This window comes from Protobothrops mucrosquamatus, unplaced genomic scaffold (assembly GCF_001527695.2).
Source record: "Protobothrops mucrosquamatus isolate PMUCROS unplaced genomic scaffold, P.Mucros_1.0 scaffold2515, whole genome shotgun sequence".
NCBI classification, from domain to species: domain Eukaryota; kingdom Metazoa; phylum Chordata; class Lepidosauria; order Squamata; family Viperidae; genus Protobothrops; species Protobothrops mucrosquamatus.
The window spans coordinates 164,347-181,444 of record NW_015388579.1 but is presented as its reverse complement, the minus strand read 5'-3'; the positions used below and the strand labels follow the sequence as shown (position 1 = coordinate 181,444).

The 17,098-nt window shown below is 42.1% G+C and overlaps 1 protein-coding gene across 1 annotated transcript; it reads left to right on the top strand.

Annotated features, from left to right (window-relative positions):
- The first annotated feature begins 276 nt into the window (after positions 1-276).
- GCGR (glucagon receptor) lies at positions 277-11,832 on the top strand. The gene is made up of 13 exons (XM_015825163.2): positions 277-451; positions 550-658; positions 1,251-1,358; positions 2,124-2,239; positions 2,362-2,468; positions 3,923-4,076; positions 5,411-5,570; positions 6,821-6,881; positions 7,059-7,128; positions 9,491-9,579; positions 10,083-10,221; positions 10,350-10,391; positions 10,893-11,832. Exons 1-13 carry the CDS (start codon positions 398-400, stop codon positions 11,193-11,195), a joined length of 1,512 nt encoding a protein of 503 aa, XP_015680649.1. The 5' UTR covers positions 277-397; the 3' UTR covers positions 11,196-11,832.
- The last annotated feature ends 5,266 nt before the right edge of the window (positions 11,833-17,098 follow it).

Genomic DNA, 17,098 nt, shown 5'->3' with positions numbered 1-17,098 from the left:
GTTGGGTGGTCCTCCACTCCCCCTGGCTCCAGTGAGGGAGGCCCCAGAACCAACCAGAGAGAGTCAAAACACTACTAAGTCCTTAACACCTGACCTGGGAGGAGGCTCAGCAGCCATGTTTATTCCTGACAGGTCCCTTCCAGTCCATGATTTGCTGGCACTAGACTGACTATCTGGATGTAGCCCAGCAAACCCTGTCCCCGCCTGCGTCATCAACCTTGGAGACTTGCTCCTGAAGCTTGGAACTAACAGTTGAGCAGTGAGGAGCATGCGAGCATAAGTAACTTTGCTTTCCCCCTTCCTAATTCTTTGCAGGACACCTGATAAAACAGCATCTCTTGTAGGATACCAACAGCTCCGGGAGCATCCCTATGCAGTTTTGCAGACCTCCAGAGGGATGTCCCAGTCACACCTCCTTGGAATCCTGCTTGCACTGGTGCTCTGCCTCCAGGTAAGAGTCTTGGTCCTCCTTCTTGTCTGGCTGTTTCAAATCAAATACATAAATACTGGACAGGCCAATCCACCTTTTTTTCTTCTTCTTTTCCTCAGGGAGCTTCTGCCCAGGTTATGGAATATGTATATGAATATGTGTATGAAAGTTGGAAGGCCTACAGTGAAGAATGTCACCGCAATATGAGCCTTTGGCCACCATCTACTGGTGAGACAAGGTCCCCCTTTAGATTGAGTATCAGCTAACAATTTATCTGAACAAGGAAAGTGAGGCAGGGGACAAGCACTGACAGTTCGGCAGAATGTTTACTCATTTTCTTCCAGCTTATTCTGCTGGAATCATATGCTTTTGAAAGCTGGGATCCTATGCTTTTTGGTAACATCATGAGGACTATTATGCAAGAATTTTGGAAACTGTGACATTGGACGAATGGAGAAAGACATCACAGGAATAGTAGAATGTAAATTAATAGATGTCACTTTTTTTTCCTTGGGAGTGATGCATTCATGGTACAGACACACACAAATGGTTTCACGGCTGAGGTTTATGAATGAGGTACAAGGCAGGAACTACCAGGCAGTCATATAGGTATGCACACATGAGTAAAGCAGGAGAAAGGATCTCACAGATATATTTCAGTACAGCTTATTTGAGTCAAGTCAAGTGAAGTCCCCAATAAAGTTTATTGGATAAAACATTTTAGGTCCAGTTGATGTAAGACAAGAGATATAATCATGGAAATAGAATAAAATAGTAAAAATAAGAACCCCCATATCCATCTTTGTACTCTCTTCTCTAGAGTTGGTTTGTAACCGAACGTTCGATAAGTATTCATGCTGGCCTGATGCACAACTCAACAGCACTGTCAGCGTTTCCTGCCCCTGGTTCCTGCCCTGGTATGATCAAGGTACAGTATTAACACTGGGAAGATGATTGGCAATGGACCATATCTTTAGCAGGGAAAATGGACCTTGGTTGTCTAGACAATGTGTGTGGTGATTCTAATGTTGGAAAACTGGGGAGACCCTTTCACTTCCATCTTCAGCCAGGGTAATTGGGATAAACAAACTACTATCCTATCCTGCCTAACACAGGGAAATACCATAAAAAGATATATTGTACTGTATTCTTTTATTATACAGGCCTGAAAGTTAGTAAAACATTCAATGATATATGTCAAACTTTCAGCCTTAGAGATGGTCCTGTATTAGTCAATATGCTTACATATAGTCTATGTTTAATTCACAGTGGAGGAAAAATGAACGATATACGATGCCATTATTATTTAAAGCTATAGAATGTCTTTTTCTAGTTTTTACTGTTGTGTTTATTTAGTTTTTGTTACCTATTATTTGAGATACTTCAATAAAAGTTAATAGATGTAATGTATTCTGTCAGTTTGAAAATATAATTTAAAAGCTTACATGCACTGTGTTTAGGTTCTTAAGGAAAAAAAAGGACATAAAACTAATATAAAATCAGAAATGGTAAGAGAATGCATAAAATAGTCGCCTAATTTTCTGGGGAAGGGTGAGATGAAAGTCAGAGGGTGCTAGAATCTAAATTTAGAACAGACATTAGAGTCAACAATAGATGATTAAAGCTCAGAACAGATAGACGTCCACCATGGAGCCAGATATATTTATGATCATATTCTTCTTTATTCCTGTAGTGAAGCATGGCTATGTATTCAAGAAATGTGGTCCAGATGGACAGTGGGTGACCGGTCCTGGAGGGAAGTCACTGCGCAATGCTGATCAATGTATGATAGACAACAAGAAAGACCAGGTTAGCAGAGAACTAAAGTTCTGCTAATTTCTACAAGATCATCTTTTTCTGGCTTCCAATAGATAAAGGATCTGAATTGATTTTGTGCATCAGACGAACTCTTTTCCTCTTTTTCTTTCCAGGAGTGGTTTGATAGAATCTATGGAAGCTTCAGAGTGATGTACACGGTGGGCTACTCAGTGTCCCTCTGCGCTTTGCTCCTGGCCTTGGCAGTGTTGCTAGGCTTCAGGTGATTTGGAAACTGGATTGGGACTGGAGATGGTGGGGTGGTTGACCCTTGCAGCAGTAGAGGAAAAAGGAAGAAAAAAGAAAATGGGTTGGGTTGGAATGAGATGGATTCCTTCAAAGTGGGACGAGAAAAGAAAGAGGTGGAAATTAGTAGAGCTGGTCATAGATTTACTATTAGTGTCATCAGAGTCAACATCCAGGGTCCCACTCAGCATAATAAGCAAAAGGGGTCCTCAAGCAAAACAGGTATGGATTATCTTACTCTGAAATACACATTATCCTCTATGCAGGGAAAGCCTTGTCTTCATGTCCAACTTCTAAAATTATCTGACTTCATCTGTACTGATTAGAACAGTCTTTCTCAGCTTTGACAACTTTAAGATGTCTGGACTTCAACTGGGAATTGAGGTCCAGACATCTTAAAATTGCCAAGGCTGAGAAAGACTGGATTAAAAGGACGTTTATAACCCTATTCCAGTGATGGCGAACCTTTTAGAGACCGAGTGCCCAAACCGCAACCCAAACCCCACTTACTTATCGCAAAGTGCCAGGGCCGCATCAGCATTGTGGTGCCCTTGGGGGGGCAGGGAGGCGCCTCTAAGTGCCGCCTCTGGCACGCAAAAACCAGGGGTGCAAAAATGGCCACTGCCGTGCTGCGGGGTGCAGATACAAGGTGCTGCACCACGCAAGAATGGGGCAGGGCTAGTGAGTATCACTCAGGCACTACCCCCGCCCCATTTGCAGTGCGTCCGTCCTCACGGCCCCGTGCGCACATGCACGCATGTAAAATGCTTCCCCCTCCCTTTTCTTCCAGTCCACTAATCAACAATGGTTGGTGACCTCTGCTCTACCACCTCTACTCGAGCTTGCTAGTCGACTGCTTTACCTCCTTTTTGCTGGGAAGCCCCGTCCTGCTCCGGGCAGCGGTGGCGGCCTGATGGACCTGCTGCTGGCAGCGGTGGTGCGTGTGCCAACAGAGAGGGCTCTGAGTGCCGCCTCTGGCATGCGTGCCATAGGTTCGCCACCACTGCCCTATTCCATCTCATCCCACTTTGGGCACTACCCAGGGGAAGATCCACTGGAGTAAACACATCTAGCCAATCTGGAGAGACTGGGTTTTCTTCAGAACTGTTAAAGTGAGGGATTACTTTAGAGCAGGGGTGTCGGATGCATCATGCCGAAACTGCACCCACCCCAGCTCCAGCAATGGGGGAAAAGTTGCGATACGTCGCGACACGTCACGTGACATGGCGAGCTTGACACCCCTGCTTTAGAGAGTTGTAGAGAGTGATGAAATTGCAAGAACTGAAAAGCTGGTGAATGGGGTGAGGGCCGGGGTCAAAAGACAGAGAAAGGGAGGAACAGTGGCCCAGTGGGGTAAAGATTTAGGCAGAGTGATACTGTGTGACATGATCCAGATAGACTGGCGTTTTTGACAAGCTCCCTGCTCCCCAGCAAGCTGCACTGCATGCGCAACTACATCCACATGAATCTCTTCGCCTCCTTCATCCTGAAGGGCATCTCAGTGCTCACCATCGACACGCTGCTCCATACTCGCTACAGTGAGAAGGTTGATGACTACAATGTGAGCCTTTGGCAGAGTGACCAGGTAACAGCACCCTCTTTTATAGTCCCTCTTTTATTTTATTTTCTCCTGTTTCCAGCTACATTATAAGGCTTCCAACCCACCCATGCCCACCCATCTATGTACAGATCCAGTAAACCTCATGTCAGGAGTTTCTAAACATTATGATAATGCAGTCCCCTCCAGTGAAAAAAATGAACTTTCCCTTGCCATCGTGAACTAGGATGGACTAGTAATTAATATGTCTAAATAATTTATGTACATATAAATAATTATGTGCTTTTATATGTAGACTTGGTGGGTTCCTCCATATCACTAGAAGTTCTCAGGTTTCAAGTCCTACGCTGGCCCACTGCAGGCTCACATAGTCATAATGGGGAATAAAAGCCTGACTTGAGTTTTTACACTGCTTCTGTCCCTTCAGTTTTTAAATAAATTGTGACACTGTATCTCCCCTCCACACCTCTTGAAAATCCTTATGCCTCTCTGAGAGGTCTCAACCTCCAGTCTAAGCCCATCATTCTGCTATTCTACAGTCCCAGCTCTTCTGTTCCCGTGGCCAAACAATCAAGAACCTTTGAAAAGTTTGGGGATGGTTTAAAATGACTTATGGGAAAAAGCATTTTTAGGTCAGCTGAAACCTATATTCAATTACATTACCGCATAGTTCTACATGTCAATAACCTTCACATAAGGATGTTCTATTGTTCTTCATATATGTCACTGCTCATGATAGGAAACTTGTGAAAGCTCATCCTGGAGCTAGACTTTGATTCAAAGTGAGCCATGATTGGGCTATAACATCTCTGTTCAATGATTCATTGCTTGTATTTCCTACATTTATTAAGTGAGGAACATCTGATCCGCTAGAAGTTTCTGAACTACATTTCCCAGCAGCTCCAGTCAGTAATTCTGCTTTTGCAACATCTGGAAAGTCACACATTACACATTTTCTAATCCTGGATATGGGAAGTAGCATTGTTTGCTCTCATCAAGCAGTTTCTAACAACTTAACAACTGCAATCCACAATTCAAGGAAAGGCTGCTGGTACAGCTCTGTAACTTGTGAACGTGACAAACGAGTTTTTCATCCTTTTCTTTTTCCTCCAAAACTCTCCAGGCTGCCCCACTGCTAGTTTTTAACCATAAACCCATGTTTCTCAGTCTTGGCAACTTTAAAATTCCTCACCCCGTGTGTATGAAGTCCATACATTATAAAATTGCCAAGGTTGAGAAACGCTGTCATAAGGCACCAACATGAAAGCTACATGATTTGGACAAAATGTTCCCCAACCCAGAAATCTGTCATTTAGAGCAACATGTTCTTGGGACTATCCTGACTCCTTTCCTTTCTCTAGGCAGCAGCAGGGTGCCAGGCAGCCACAGTATTCATGCAGTATGGTATTGTGGCCAACTACTGCTGGCTGCTTGTCGAGGGGATTTATCTGTACAACTTGCTGGTATTGACTGTCTTCTCCGAACGCAGCTATTTCACCCTCTACCTCTGCATCGGCTGGGGTGAGTACAGGACAGGGAGTTGAGTGTCAGTAATCACCAGGGCACTGATAACCTCATCCATAGGAGAAGAACACAAGGGAGTCAGCTGTAATATCAGAACAGGAAACAATATAAGTGAAGGTGGAACTAGAGCAGTGATGGTGAACCTTTTAGAGACCGAGTGCCCAAAAACTGGCCCTGCCCCCGTTCCATCCCTGTCCCGCCCCTCTTCCACCCCCCCCATCCCCTTCTCCACCTGCCCGCAGGGCCACTCACCACCTCCAGGGCCCGCGCAGATCGCCTAGGCAGGCCAGCAGCACAATGGCGGTCACGCCCTCTGCCTGCACCCTGCAGCATCAACTGTGCACGATGGGTTATGAGGACAGAGTCTTGTCTATGCTGCCTAGCTGCCATGTCCTTGGCTGCGCTGCTCCGCGTGGGCCACGCTCAGGGGCAACTCTCCTTCAGGGGGGCTGCTAGAGGGAGGTCATGGGGGGAAGCGAGGCTGGAGCAATGGCACATGTGCCCACAGAAAGGGCTCCGAGTGCCGCCTCTGGCACCCGTGCCATAGGTTCGCCACCACTGAACTAGAGCATATGATCACATTCCTTATCTCTGGCATAGGGCAAATGCAACAATTAGGGTTATGAGAATACCAGGATGTGTGGATTTGACCAAGACTGCTTCTTCGGTTTCACTGGCAATTAGGTTTAGATCCAGTGGTATCTTCCTCATTATTGATCATGCCAACTATGACTAATGAGAATTGGAGTTCTGTGATACTTGGAGAACCATACATTGCCAACACCTGAATTAAAGCATATATAATGAGCAAGTCATGAGAAGTTGGATGGTCTCATAGAATCTAGGAAACATGAGGACAAACTAGTTGTGATCCTAATCACACAAGCAGAAATTTTGCATTGGCTTTTAACATGTTAATTACAGGCATGAAGGCTAAGTCAGATCAGGTTTAGGACATGAAGGCTAGGGAGCTTGAGCACTATCTACCTATAAGGATTCCAGTCCAGATGTTATTTGTACTGGGACGAATTCCATTGAAACAGATAAGTATCTGCAAGACTTCAAACAAATTGAATGAGAAAACCCCAGAATTTGATAACTTGCCTCCCTCATGTCTATATTTTAGAAATTACAGTATATCTATATTGGGTGGAATCTAGAACGTTCACTTCTCCTGCACTGATTTTCTGGCTGAGATGAAAAGATGATCCTTTCTTGCATAATTCTGTTCTTTTTCTTCCTCCCAGGAGCCCCAATCCTCTTCATTGTGCCGTGGGTGGTGGTGAAATATCTTTATGAAAATATTCAGTAAGTTACAACAAAAATGCCACAAAAATGCAGTGTCCACACTTGCTGCAGTTTTTCCTGTAGTCCCAGTGTTACCAGGTGCTTTAGGAAGTATCGTACAATGTGTGAGCAGCAGGAAAGTTTGCTGAAGAATAAGAATCTGTACCCATTTTCTTTCTTTCTTCATCTCTCTTCCAGTTGTTGGAGTACCAATAATAACATGGGCTTCTGGTGGATCCTGCGTTTCCCTGTATTCTTAGCCATTTTGGTAAGCCCCCTCCTTTTATTTTATTTTTTTTTCTCCATGCCTTGGGCCTTGGGAGCTAAATGCACTGTTCAAAACTGCATCATTTTCTTCTTTTCAGTTTTTATATGTTCTTTCAACATATAAAATTGTGTACAGTACTTAGTTTTCAACTGTGAAGAAGTTTCACATTTCCCTCCTATCTTTATTTACTTTTTAAAAATTAAGCATCTCAGGATGGCTTCCAATAATCAATCAATCAACAAATACAATATTGTGAAGCTCAAATCACTGTTTATTACAAATAAACAGCTGAAATTTCAAATGTTCCAAAAAAACAGTATAGGCCTTAAAATCCTACTATATTCTAAAACTCTTCTTTCAGGGTGGAAAAAAAAAGCCTATTTAAAAAAATATCCCCTATCTTGTGCCATAATTTCTCTAAGGGAGAGATAAGATGAGCCATAGTCTGCTATATGCATGTGGCCCACATTGACCTTAATATCTGTGTATAACAATAATAATGCCCAGTAAAGAAGAAAACATAAGCAGTATCCTGATAGAATGAACCCCTGGCCCATCTATAGTCCTCGGCTTATAGCCATTCATTTAGCAACCCTCCAAAGTTACAACAGTAGTGAAAAAACTGACTTGCAACTGGTCCTCATGCTTATGATTGTCAGGGGCCACATGCTGACATTTGTAAAGCACTCAGAGAATGCCGTAAAGCACTAGGGAGAAGTTTATGTCTAAATGCTATTGTTATTGGTGTTGGGACCATTGCAGCATCTCCACAATCATGTAATCACAATTCTGGCACCTGGCAACCATCACGTACTTACGCTGGTTGAAGCATCCTGGGATCATGGGATCACGGTTTGCAACCTTCCCAGCCAGCTCCCAACAAGCAAAGTCAACAGGGGACGCAGGTTTGCTTAATGACTGCACGGTTTCACTTCCAAACTGCAGCGATTTGCTTAATAATCAGCGCAAAATCAGACGTGATTCATTTAACCATCGCCTTGCTTAGCAATGGAAATTGAGTTGAGGACTGTCTGTGGTCCTGCAGTCTCTTCTCACAGACTTTTCTGCACAAGGAAGCTCACTGGTTTTGCAGCAGATGACCTTCAGAGGGAGCCACACTGCCCTCAAGGCTAATAGCCATCGGTCCCATCACTCCCATGAATCAGTCCAATACTTATTTGAAACCAGCCCAGGTGATAGCCAGCTCCACATCTCATGGTAGCAAATTCCAAAGCTGAATTGGCTGCATTTCTCGTGCCAGCAGAATGATTTGCATAAAGGCAGTCCTTCAAGTAACCTCTCCTTTTTTTTTTTTTTTGTCCTATTTATATATTGTATGCTAGATTTGTGGGTTTTATTCTATTCATTTTGATCATATAGTCTTCGAATGTTCAGTTGCAATCAAATTAATTTTCATGCGAAGCAGGCTTTTTCTCGTTTTATTTTCTGTGTATAATAATAGTGCCCAGTGTACATATAAGGATGTATATTTGGCAGTGGGGTGGGGAATTACTTGATCCCAATTGTTTACTAGTAAAGAGAATAGTACTAGGACTGGATAACATTTTGGATTAGAACGGAAGAATGCTTTGGAGGGGAAGTGCTCATATAAAGGCCTGTCAGCTATTCCGTTAAATGGATGAATAACCCAACTGCCCTCCATAGCTGCAGTGTGATCCTGCAAAAAGATAGTGTTTTAAGATACTTTGGTTTAAGAGGAGAGCAGCTCTGCACACTTCAAAATGCTATAGAACCCTAATTGAAACCAGTTAGAAAACATAATCCGTGCTCCTGGAACTATACTGTGGTCTGAGCACCAGTCCTTATTCACATTTGAGTGAGCATTTACATGTAGCAGCTGGAGATTTTGCCTTGTCTGATGTGATAATGTAACAAGAGTTATTAAGAGTTATTATCATCTTATGAAGAGCTACACTAGCACACAACTTGTTTTTGAAAAAATACCAGAGGTTCTCCAGTAATGAACATACCGGTACATTTTCTTTCTGTGAATCGCAGAATTCAGTGTTTCTATAGCACTTTTCTTAAATGCTTAAGTCCCAACATATGATTAATAAAATACTTCTGCCTGCCATTCTGTCTACCTATAAATGGCCAGTGGTCATGTGAAATGTTTTCTCTAGGGAATCTTATAGCACTAATTAAGGCTAGAATTGGTCAGTATCAGGACAGAAGCTACAAAACAGTCACTGGAAATTTGGGAAGAGTGAGAACTTAAATCAAAATGATAACACTATTCAAGAATCCTCTCGATCTTTACTGTGCACGGTTCTCTGGCCAACTCATGTAATGCTATCCCTTCCTGCCACTCAGTCACGTTGCTTCTTTTTCTTTCTTTCAGATTAATTTCTTCATTTTCATCCGTATAATTCAGATTTTGGTCTCTAAGCTCCGTGCCCACCAGATGCGATACACAGACTACAAGTTTCGGTATTGGCTCTTGGCAATTTCCCCAAATGGCATACGCTTCTTGGGAAAAGAACATTCTTTTTCACCCTCCCTACGACCTCCTTGGCTTTCTATGTCAGGGCAGTCCTCTCTACTGGGTAGGATTTGGGGTCAGCACCATGATCTATAGGTTTCTAAAATAATCATCAATACATTAAAGATTATAGCCCTTGCCAACTTTTGATGTGACTCCCCATAAAAGTTTACTCTGAGCGTAAACTTGCATGTAAAAATGTTTAATATGACAAAAAAGAAGAAACTATTAAATGCATGAGAAGCAATCACAATAACTGTACTAAATTCACATCATGTCAAATTCAAATTCCGTTTTGGATCTGCCTAGTTTCTGGAGTGCAGTTGCTGATGCACTTCAATAAGACTGAGTGTAGTGCTTGTCCCCCACCCCAGAAGATGGGCCTCTTCCCTACATATCTGATTAACTGTTTTTCCTTGTGATGAGGCCTAATCACCTACTGTTCATTTAGGCTGGCAAAATCAACCCTGACTCTGATTCCCTTGCTGGGCATCCATGAGATGGTTTTTGCCTTCGTCGTTGATGAGCATGCCCAGGGCACGCTGCGCTTCGTCAAGCTGTTCTTTGACCTCTTTCTTGGCTCTTTTCAGGTGAGACACATGAACTGTACTAATACTCAAGCTCTTCCAAAACCTATAGTAGAGCCATATCTTCCATATAATTTTATTATTGGAAATTATTATTACAATGTTGGTAATTACCCTTCTGTATCCCCTAGGGAATGCTGGTGGCCATTCTCTACTGCTTTGTGAACAAAGAGGTGAGTCTTCAAATATAGGACACAGGCTTTGCCCCTTGTGGTTAAATTATGAGAGGTCCAGAATTTCAAGCTGCAATCATTTGAATGGTGGTGGAGTTACGTACAATGTCCTTTTGAATTTCAGTGGTCTACTCATCAATTAAAAGGGCAGCCATAGCTATAACGTTCAGTTCACAATCCACAGAACTGTATTTTAGTAGTCAAAGCATACCTACAGTTTTTGGTGGAAATATAGCTGGAATATTACTAGATTTGGGTAAATCTAACATAGTTTTTGGATTTAAAATGCTAGCTGTAGTTGTAGGTGCCTTACATATCAAATCATTTGAAGTCATTTTTTTCATTTGCAAGATCCAGTGTCCTTTTCCCCTTTTACACGTCCATACTCTGTCATATGCTGCAGACAGAGGAGCAGGGCTGTACAAGGAAATCAGGATGCTACAAATAATGGTACCAAAAAGGCAACAAAGTCAACTTTTTGCTGCTGTGTCCTCCCTATAGGTACAGTCAGAACTCACCAAAAAATGGACACGCTGGAAAATTGGTCGGGACATAGAAGAAGAGTATAAACACACATACAGCAACACCCCCCATGCACGTAATGGGAGGAGCAGCAGCACCACCTGTGAGAAGCACAAACTTGTTGGCAACTACCTCAATGGTCTGAGCTGCAGTCAAGCAACTGTACATACCAGCACTCAATATCTGGAGAGGACCCACTGCAGCATCAGTGAAAATCTAGCTGTGAATGAACTACCTCCTTGCTATGAATTTCCTGACATGAGGGGAGAGAGCAACTTCTGAAGCAGTTCAGTCCATTGCTTCCAGCAGACTGGGCCCATTGATTCATAAGACAGCCATATTGCAGAGCAAGGATGGCAGAGCTGAAAGCCCAGGAGACACTGAGTGGGGCGTGTGGTTGGAAGCTGACTAGCTGCCTGAACTGATACCTCAGTGTCTGATTGTGCTCTCTCTGAGATAGGTTGGCATATCCTGATGAGACTCATGTCCTTCTCATCTGCATTCATAGTATTCCATGGGTGGACTCCACTGTAGGTGAGCAAAAAAGAACAAGTCAGTGATAGCCCAGTTATGTGTCTGGGAGAGTTATAGGCTAAAGGTTGGAGATGACATTAAGTAGATTTTGGATGGAAAGAGAATCTGCTAGGAGGTCTGAAAGTCTACAGTTTAGGAATGCACATTGATTAGTGCTGATCAAACTGAGAATCTCAGTTTCTGGCTCTTGGCTTTTATAAAGAACAAGCTGAAAATGCATCAGCAGTATTTGCTAAAAAGATAAACAAATGGAGCAGAAGGGGCTGTGCAATTTTTTAAAAAATTAGTCATAAGGGAGTGTATATTCAGAGTTATGGCCTATTCCCTAACCTGCTATATCCCGATGGAAAATTCTGCCAAAAAGCTCTTGAAACCAAGTCATCAGCAAAACATACAAAGTTATATAATTGTTCAATGTAGCTAAATATTTTATTTCCAAGTTTAGTAATTGCAGAATTTGGGTTTGAGCACAAGATTTCCAGATTCCTTCTTGAGAATCTTTTTGCCTCTGGAATGGTAGTACCTTAGTTAATAAGGGTCATGCTTCTTGAAGAAGGTCTGGTATTCAACAGAGGTGGTGTCCATCTGGAGATTAGGGGCATAACGTGTCCTCCTGAACATCTGGGTGACTTCAGGAAGCCACTTAGTAATGCTGTAATGTCTCCCTTAATTGGAGGTTAGAAATGAGAGTTGGAGGATTCTGGGCAGTAAAATGCTGTCATCCTACACTTAACCACAACCACAGTCCACAACTGCCTGATCATAAATTTGGCCATTTTGCTGTGAGCTGCCCACCTGGGTTATCAGGTAACTTGCACATTGTTTTGTGGTAGGTGACCGTATAGTACCAAAAATGCTGCCTGTGATCTTAAGTGTGCAGCAATAGTAGTGCTTACTCCAGAGTAAAGATGTATTGATCATCTTTATGGCTGTGCTGTTACATCTGTGCTGTGGAAACACTTACTCCATTTGTTCCCAGGATGATTCTGTCCTGAATGATTCTGTCAATTGATTTTTGCTGAAGTCTGTGATGCCAGTGCCAATGTTCTGGAGATCAAACCCTCAATAAATGGTGTTACGTGTCTTGGCCATTTGGACAGTTCCTCCTGATGCACATCACAGCTCATCTTACGTAAGGACTGGCCTACACTACAGTTACTAACATGGACAGGAACAGATGTCCTGCACTGGTCACATTCATCAGAAGTATTAAATTTCATAGGAAAGCTAAATTAGAACCATTGCAACAGACAGGTAATTATTGCCCTCTATGATTATGCAATGTCTCTTTCAAAGCGTAAGATTCTGTCCTCCCCAGAATAGGCCTGGAAGAATTCCTCTGGCATTTCCAGGGGCATTGAAACATTCTGATCCAGACATCTCTAAGAAGACATACAGAGATTATCTGCATTAGTCATGGAGCACTTCACCACAGTCTCTCTCTCTCTCTCTCTCTCTCTCTCTCTCTCTCTCTCTCTCTCTCTCTCAATATGTTATTTTTAAAATTGATATGTGCATGAAAATGTTACTTCTGAGCATGAACCACCACAGAATAACTTCATGCATGCCTATTCTTATGATGTTCCCTTAAAATCCTTTGACTGTAACACAGAATGAATAAAACAGAAGTTTCTGAAGCTGAGTTGCCACAGCTCAGCAAACTATTTAGTGACTCTGTGTATAGGGGGGAAAAGGCTCAGGTAGTTTAAGGTTCAGTGTGTTGTGTGAATCTACGGTATTGGGATAATTCCATAAATCAAAGCTAACTTAACCATGGCTGAATGTGTTGTTTAAATTCAAGACTTCAAATGATACCTCAAACTTTCCATCATCTACTTTTCTTCCTATTACTCCCAGCTGTTTTTTTTACTGTATTCACCTGACCCAAATTCTCATGCCTTGGATGAGATAGTTTCCTGTCACAGACTTGCTGGTCACTCTTAGGAAAAGCAATTCTCTCTGTTGCTAGTAAATAGTTCCAGCAATCTCCATTACAGACATTATTAAGCCCATGTTAGCAGAAGTAGCAGTTTCATAGAGGGGAAAGCTTCCGATTATTAGCTATGCGAGACTTTCAGTAATGGAAGTAGTAGGACTTGTGATGCTCATTGCTGGAGGACATGAATGGGAAATGCCACTGTGCTAATGTTCTATTCGTGGAATCCCCAATTGCACCTGATAGGAACATTGAACCAAATAGGACTTTGTATCACATCTTATCTACAAGTCTTCTCACAGCAGGGGAAGAAAATTATTGGGAAAAACAAGGGAAGCATTGGAGCAACAAGGAAAAGGAGAATCACATCTACATACATGGAATTATCTTGGAAAGGAAGGGCTGTGTTCCATTCCAGGTCATACATGTACTGTCTGACTTTGGCGAAATTACTTTCAGCTTCTGTTTCTCAGCTATGTTGAGAATAACAAGAGTGCTTGCAGAGCTGTTTCAGTTCTTTGAAAGATAGATGTAGGCTCTGCAAAAGAAAAACAATTGGTTGAACCTAGAGAAAGCCCTTTGCACTGCATGTGGTTTCATGGAAGCACAATTTAACTCATTAATTGGCAAACATGATCATGAAGCTATAGAAAATTAATGAAAAAGGGGAAAAAATTGAGTGATCGACCTTTACACTGCATCCAATCTCCTTACGCCACTTTGACACTTGTCAGTCAAATCCTTTTTCTGCCTGAGTCTATAACTCTATCCAATGATTGTTTTAGGAATGCAACAAAGAGTTTTAATACTTGAACCAGGAGGAAAAGCTGATCTAGTAAATGCACCAGTTTTGTAGAGGCCACTGTGCCGTTATATAATATGACCCAATCATGCTAGAAATGCTCAGAGTAGGATCTGCAATCTAAAATATCAGATGATCATATAGGTTGGTTGGCTCATATTGCACTTGTCCATGTGTGAAATGATCAAGCCTGTCTCAGTTCCCCACAATTTTCTTGCAGATCCTTTATCTACTTGGTCCCCCCACCATAAGTAAATTTTTCCCAACATTCCAGATGTGCTACCAATAATTTTCATTATCTCTAGCAAGCACAATTCCTGTGACAGCCGAAACTATGACAGTTGCAAATCCAGAATATTTTGAGGTTACCAGATTGGAGGTAATTGCCTCAAAGAAAATATTAGCAGGCTGAGGAAAGAGAAGTGAAAAAGAAGTAGCTGAAGGTCATCTCCAGTTTCCCCTTTAGGACTGTGACAGGTCATTAGTTTGATTTCATTTGATTTCAGCTTCTGTCTCAATATGTAGCCAGAGGCTATTGCTTTGAGTTCAGCATTGCTTCTTGAATAAACTAAGGTGAATGGTGAATGGCTAAAATCAATTCTGAGGCTACATTTTCAGCTGTGACCTTTCTGCTTGGTAAAGCCTCTTCTAACAATATGGTGTTTTTCCCAACTATATAAGAGATGGAGACTACAAGTCTAGAGACTAAAAGGGAAAGTTTAATGCAAAATAAGGAGGAAGGAAAAAACAAAGCAGGGCTGTTTACCATAAAGTTATTGTTTCCCTACCTGCTAACACCCTTTAATGTCAAGGGCAATGAAAGGTGAGCTCAGAGGCCACAGCAGCCTTTGATAAGTAGGTGCACAGTCAGAGCTGCTGTGTATTCCTCTCCCCAAGGGAGCTGCTGCCTTCACCAGACGCCTGGGGGCAGAGATAATGAGCCTAATCGAAGCAAATTGCTGGAACACAAAGGCACTTTATGAGAAGGTAAATATGGTTGATGAGCCACGCATATGACGTGTGTCTTTCTAACACAGATACCTCTCTCTTTTTATTTCTCAGTAGCAAAATACACACGCGTGCACCTGTCCTCTGAAAGAGATTTTGCTCTTCTCACTACCCTGGTACTCTATTCCATTTACTCTGTTCCACCCCCCAAAAAAAATTCCTTCCATCAAACTAAAATAACCCCTAGTTTCAGTCTTCATTCCTTACTAGTTACGGGTCTATGTCTTTGGAAAGTTAACATTCCTCATGTCAGTGGCCTTAAGGAACATGATGGTGCTCAGAATCTGTATGTATCAAAAATAATAGCTGTTGTTTAATGTTCCAGCTCTACTCAACTTACAGACATCGATGAATCATTAAATTTAATGAAGAAGGTAGATTAAAAAAAACACAGATCATTGGAATCATTTGTTTTTCCATATGATTATCTTAAAAAAATGTTCTGTGTTCATATAAACTTAAGACATGAGATTTGCCTGTCTTCTCCAATCCATCTGCCTGCCTGCCTTCCATGAGCAATGCCACTGTCACAAATCCAGTCATTTTTGTAACTTGTAACCAAAGATTGCTTCTGTTGGTGCAGAGAAATGGGGCTAGTACAGGGGACTTGTGGTTATAAATGTTCACTCCTACATGAGCAGAAACCTGCTGATCAGTAATTGCCTATTTGGCAAATAAATGATCACATCACCTCATACCATCACTGTCACTTACAAGCCCATCTCCACAGGGGGCACTCTATTATCTCCAGAGTCTATTACTCATGTGCTGGGATGTGTATGTGTGCAACCACATAATGATGCATCTGAAAAATGCTTCCTCTCCAAGATCACAGACTGCTCACCTATGCTTATTCACAATTAATTTGTGTAGATTTTGAATGATGGCGATAAGGCCAGAATAGCAATAGCAATAACATTTAGACTTATATATTGCCCCATAGTGCTTTACAGCAGTCTCTGGGTGGTTTACAATGTCAGCCGATTGCCCCCAACAATCTGGCTCCTCATTTTACCGACCTCGGAAGGATGGAAGGCTGAATCAACCTTGAGTTGGTCAGGATCGAACTCCTGGTGCATGTGCAAAGTTAGCCTGCAATACTGCATTCTAACCAATTCACCACCACGGCTCAGTAGAGTCAGGATGATGGGGTAAAGTAGTTAAAACTGGGTATTCCGACTTGATGTAAGAGAAGGAGAGATCGAACCTGGAGGACAAAGTCAACAGAAGAATCAGCCTGGAGTCATTACATTCCCACAAGCAGTTTAAGTTCAACCCTTCTTGAATTCTGTTAACTCTTATCTAGCACCAATTTAGTGTTGACTTTAGTTGACTAGATTCTTACATATAGGCATGGGTAATAAATCTGTTTAGCTGGAGCTTATCATGTCCTGATTCTTTGCATCTGGCAGTTTATGGGGTATAGAAAGTGACCCCAGCTTCCATCCTTTCTTAAAGAACTTTTGAGTCACAATCATGATACTTTGATTAAAACTGCATATCATGTCCTTTCCTTAAAATGGTTCAAGCAACATAGCAAAGAGGTGGGACAATATGAGCCCTGGATGCATGATCGCTGCCAAACTGGCATGGCTACCATAAGATTAAGGATCTAGAGATCAGTCATAGACAATGGCACTCTGTTTTTTACATTAGCTCCCCTGAATCTTACCCATCTGGCTATTGGCTAATCCAAGGCTGGACAACCTGTAAGGCCCTCGGATATCAAGATTTTGGTAGCAAAGCATCAGCTAATAAATATGTGGCTTCTTGCCCATTTTGTAATATTTTTTGTAAAGCTGTATAAACTATTGATTAATCCCAATATATTTACAAATATATAAAGCACATATACATATACACCCCCCCCAAACCTTGGGTAGCATAACATCTCTACCCATTGCC

Bases quoted from the DNA above. Each gene is read 5' to 3' on its own strand.
- GCGR (XM_015825163.2), top strand. From the start codon at position 398: ATGTCCCAGTCACACCTCCTTGGAATCCTGCTTGCACTGGTGCTCTGC. The intron at 2,240-2,361 runs GTTAGCAGAGAA...TTTTCTTTCCAG, and splicing joins TAGACAACAAGAAAGACCAG to GAGTGGTTTGATAGAATCTA. The intron at 2,469-3,922 runs GTGATTTGGAAA...CCTGCTCCCCAG, and splicing joins GCAGTGTTGCTAGGCTTCAG to CAAGCTGCACTGCATGCGCA.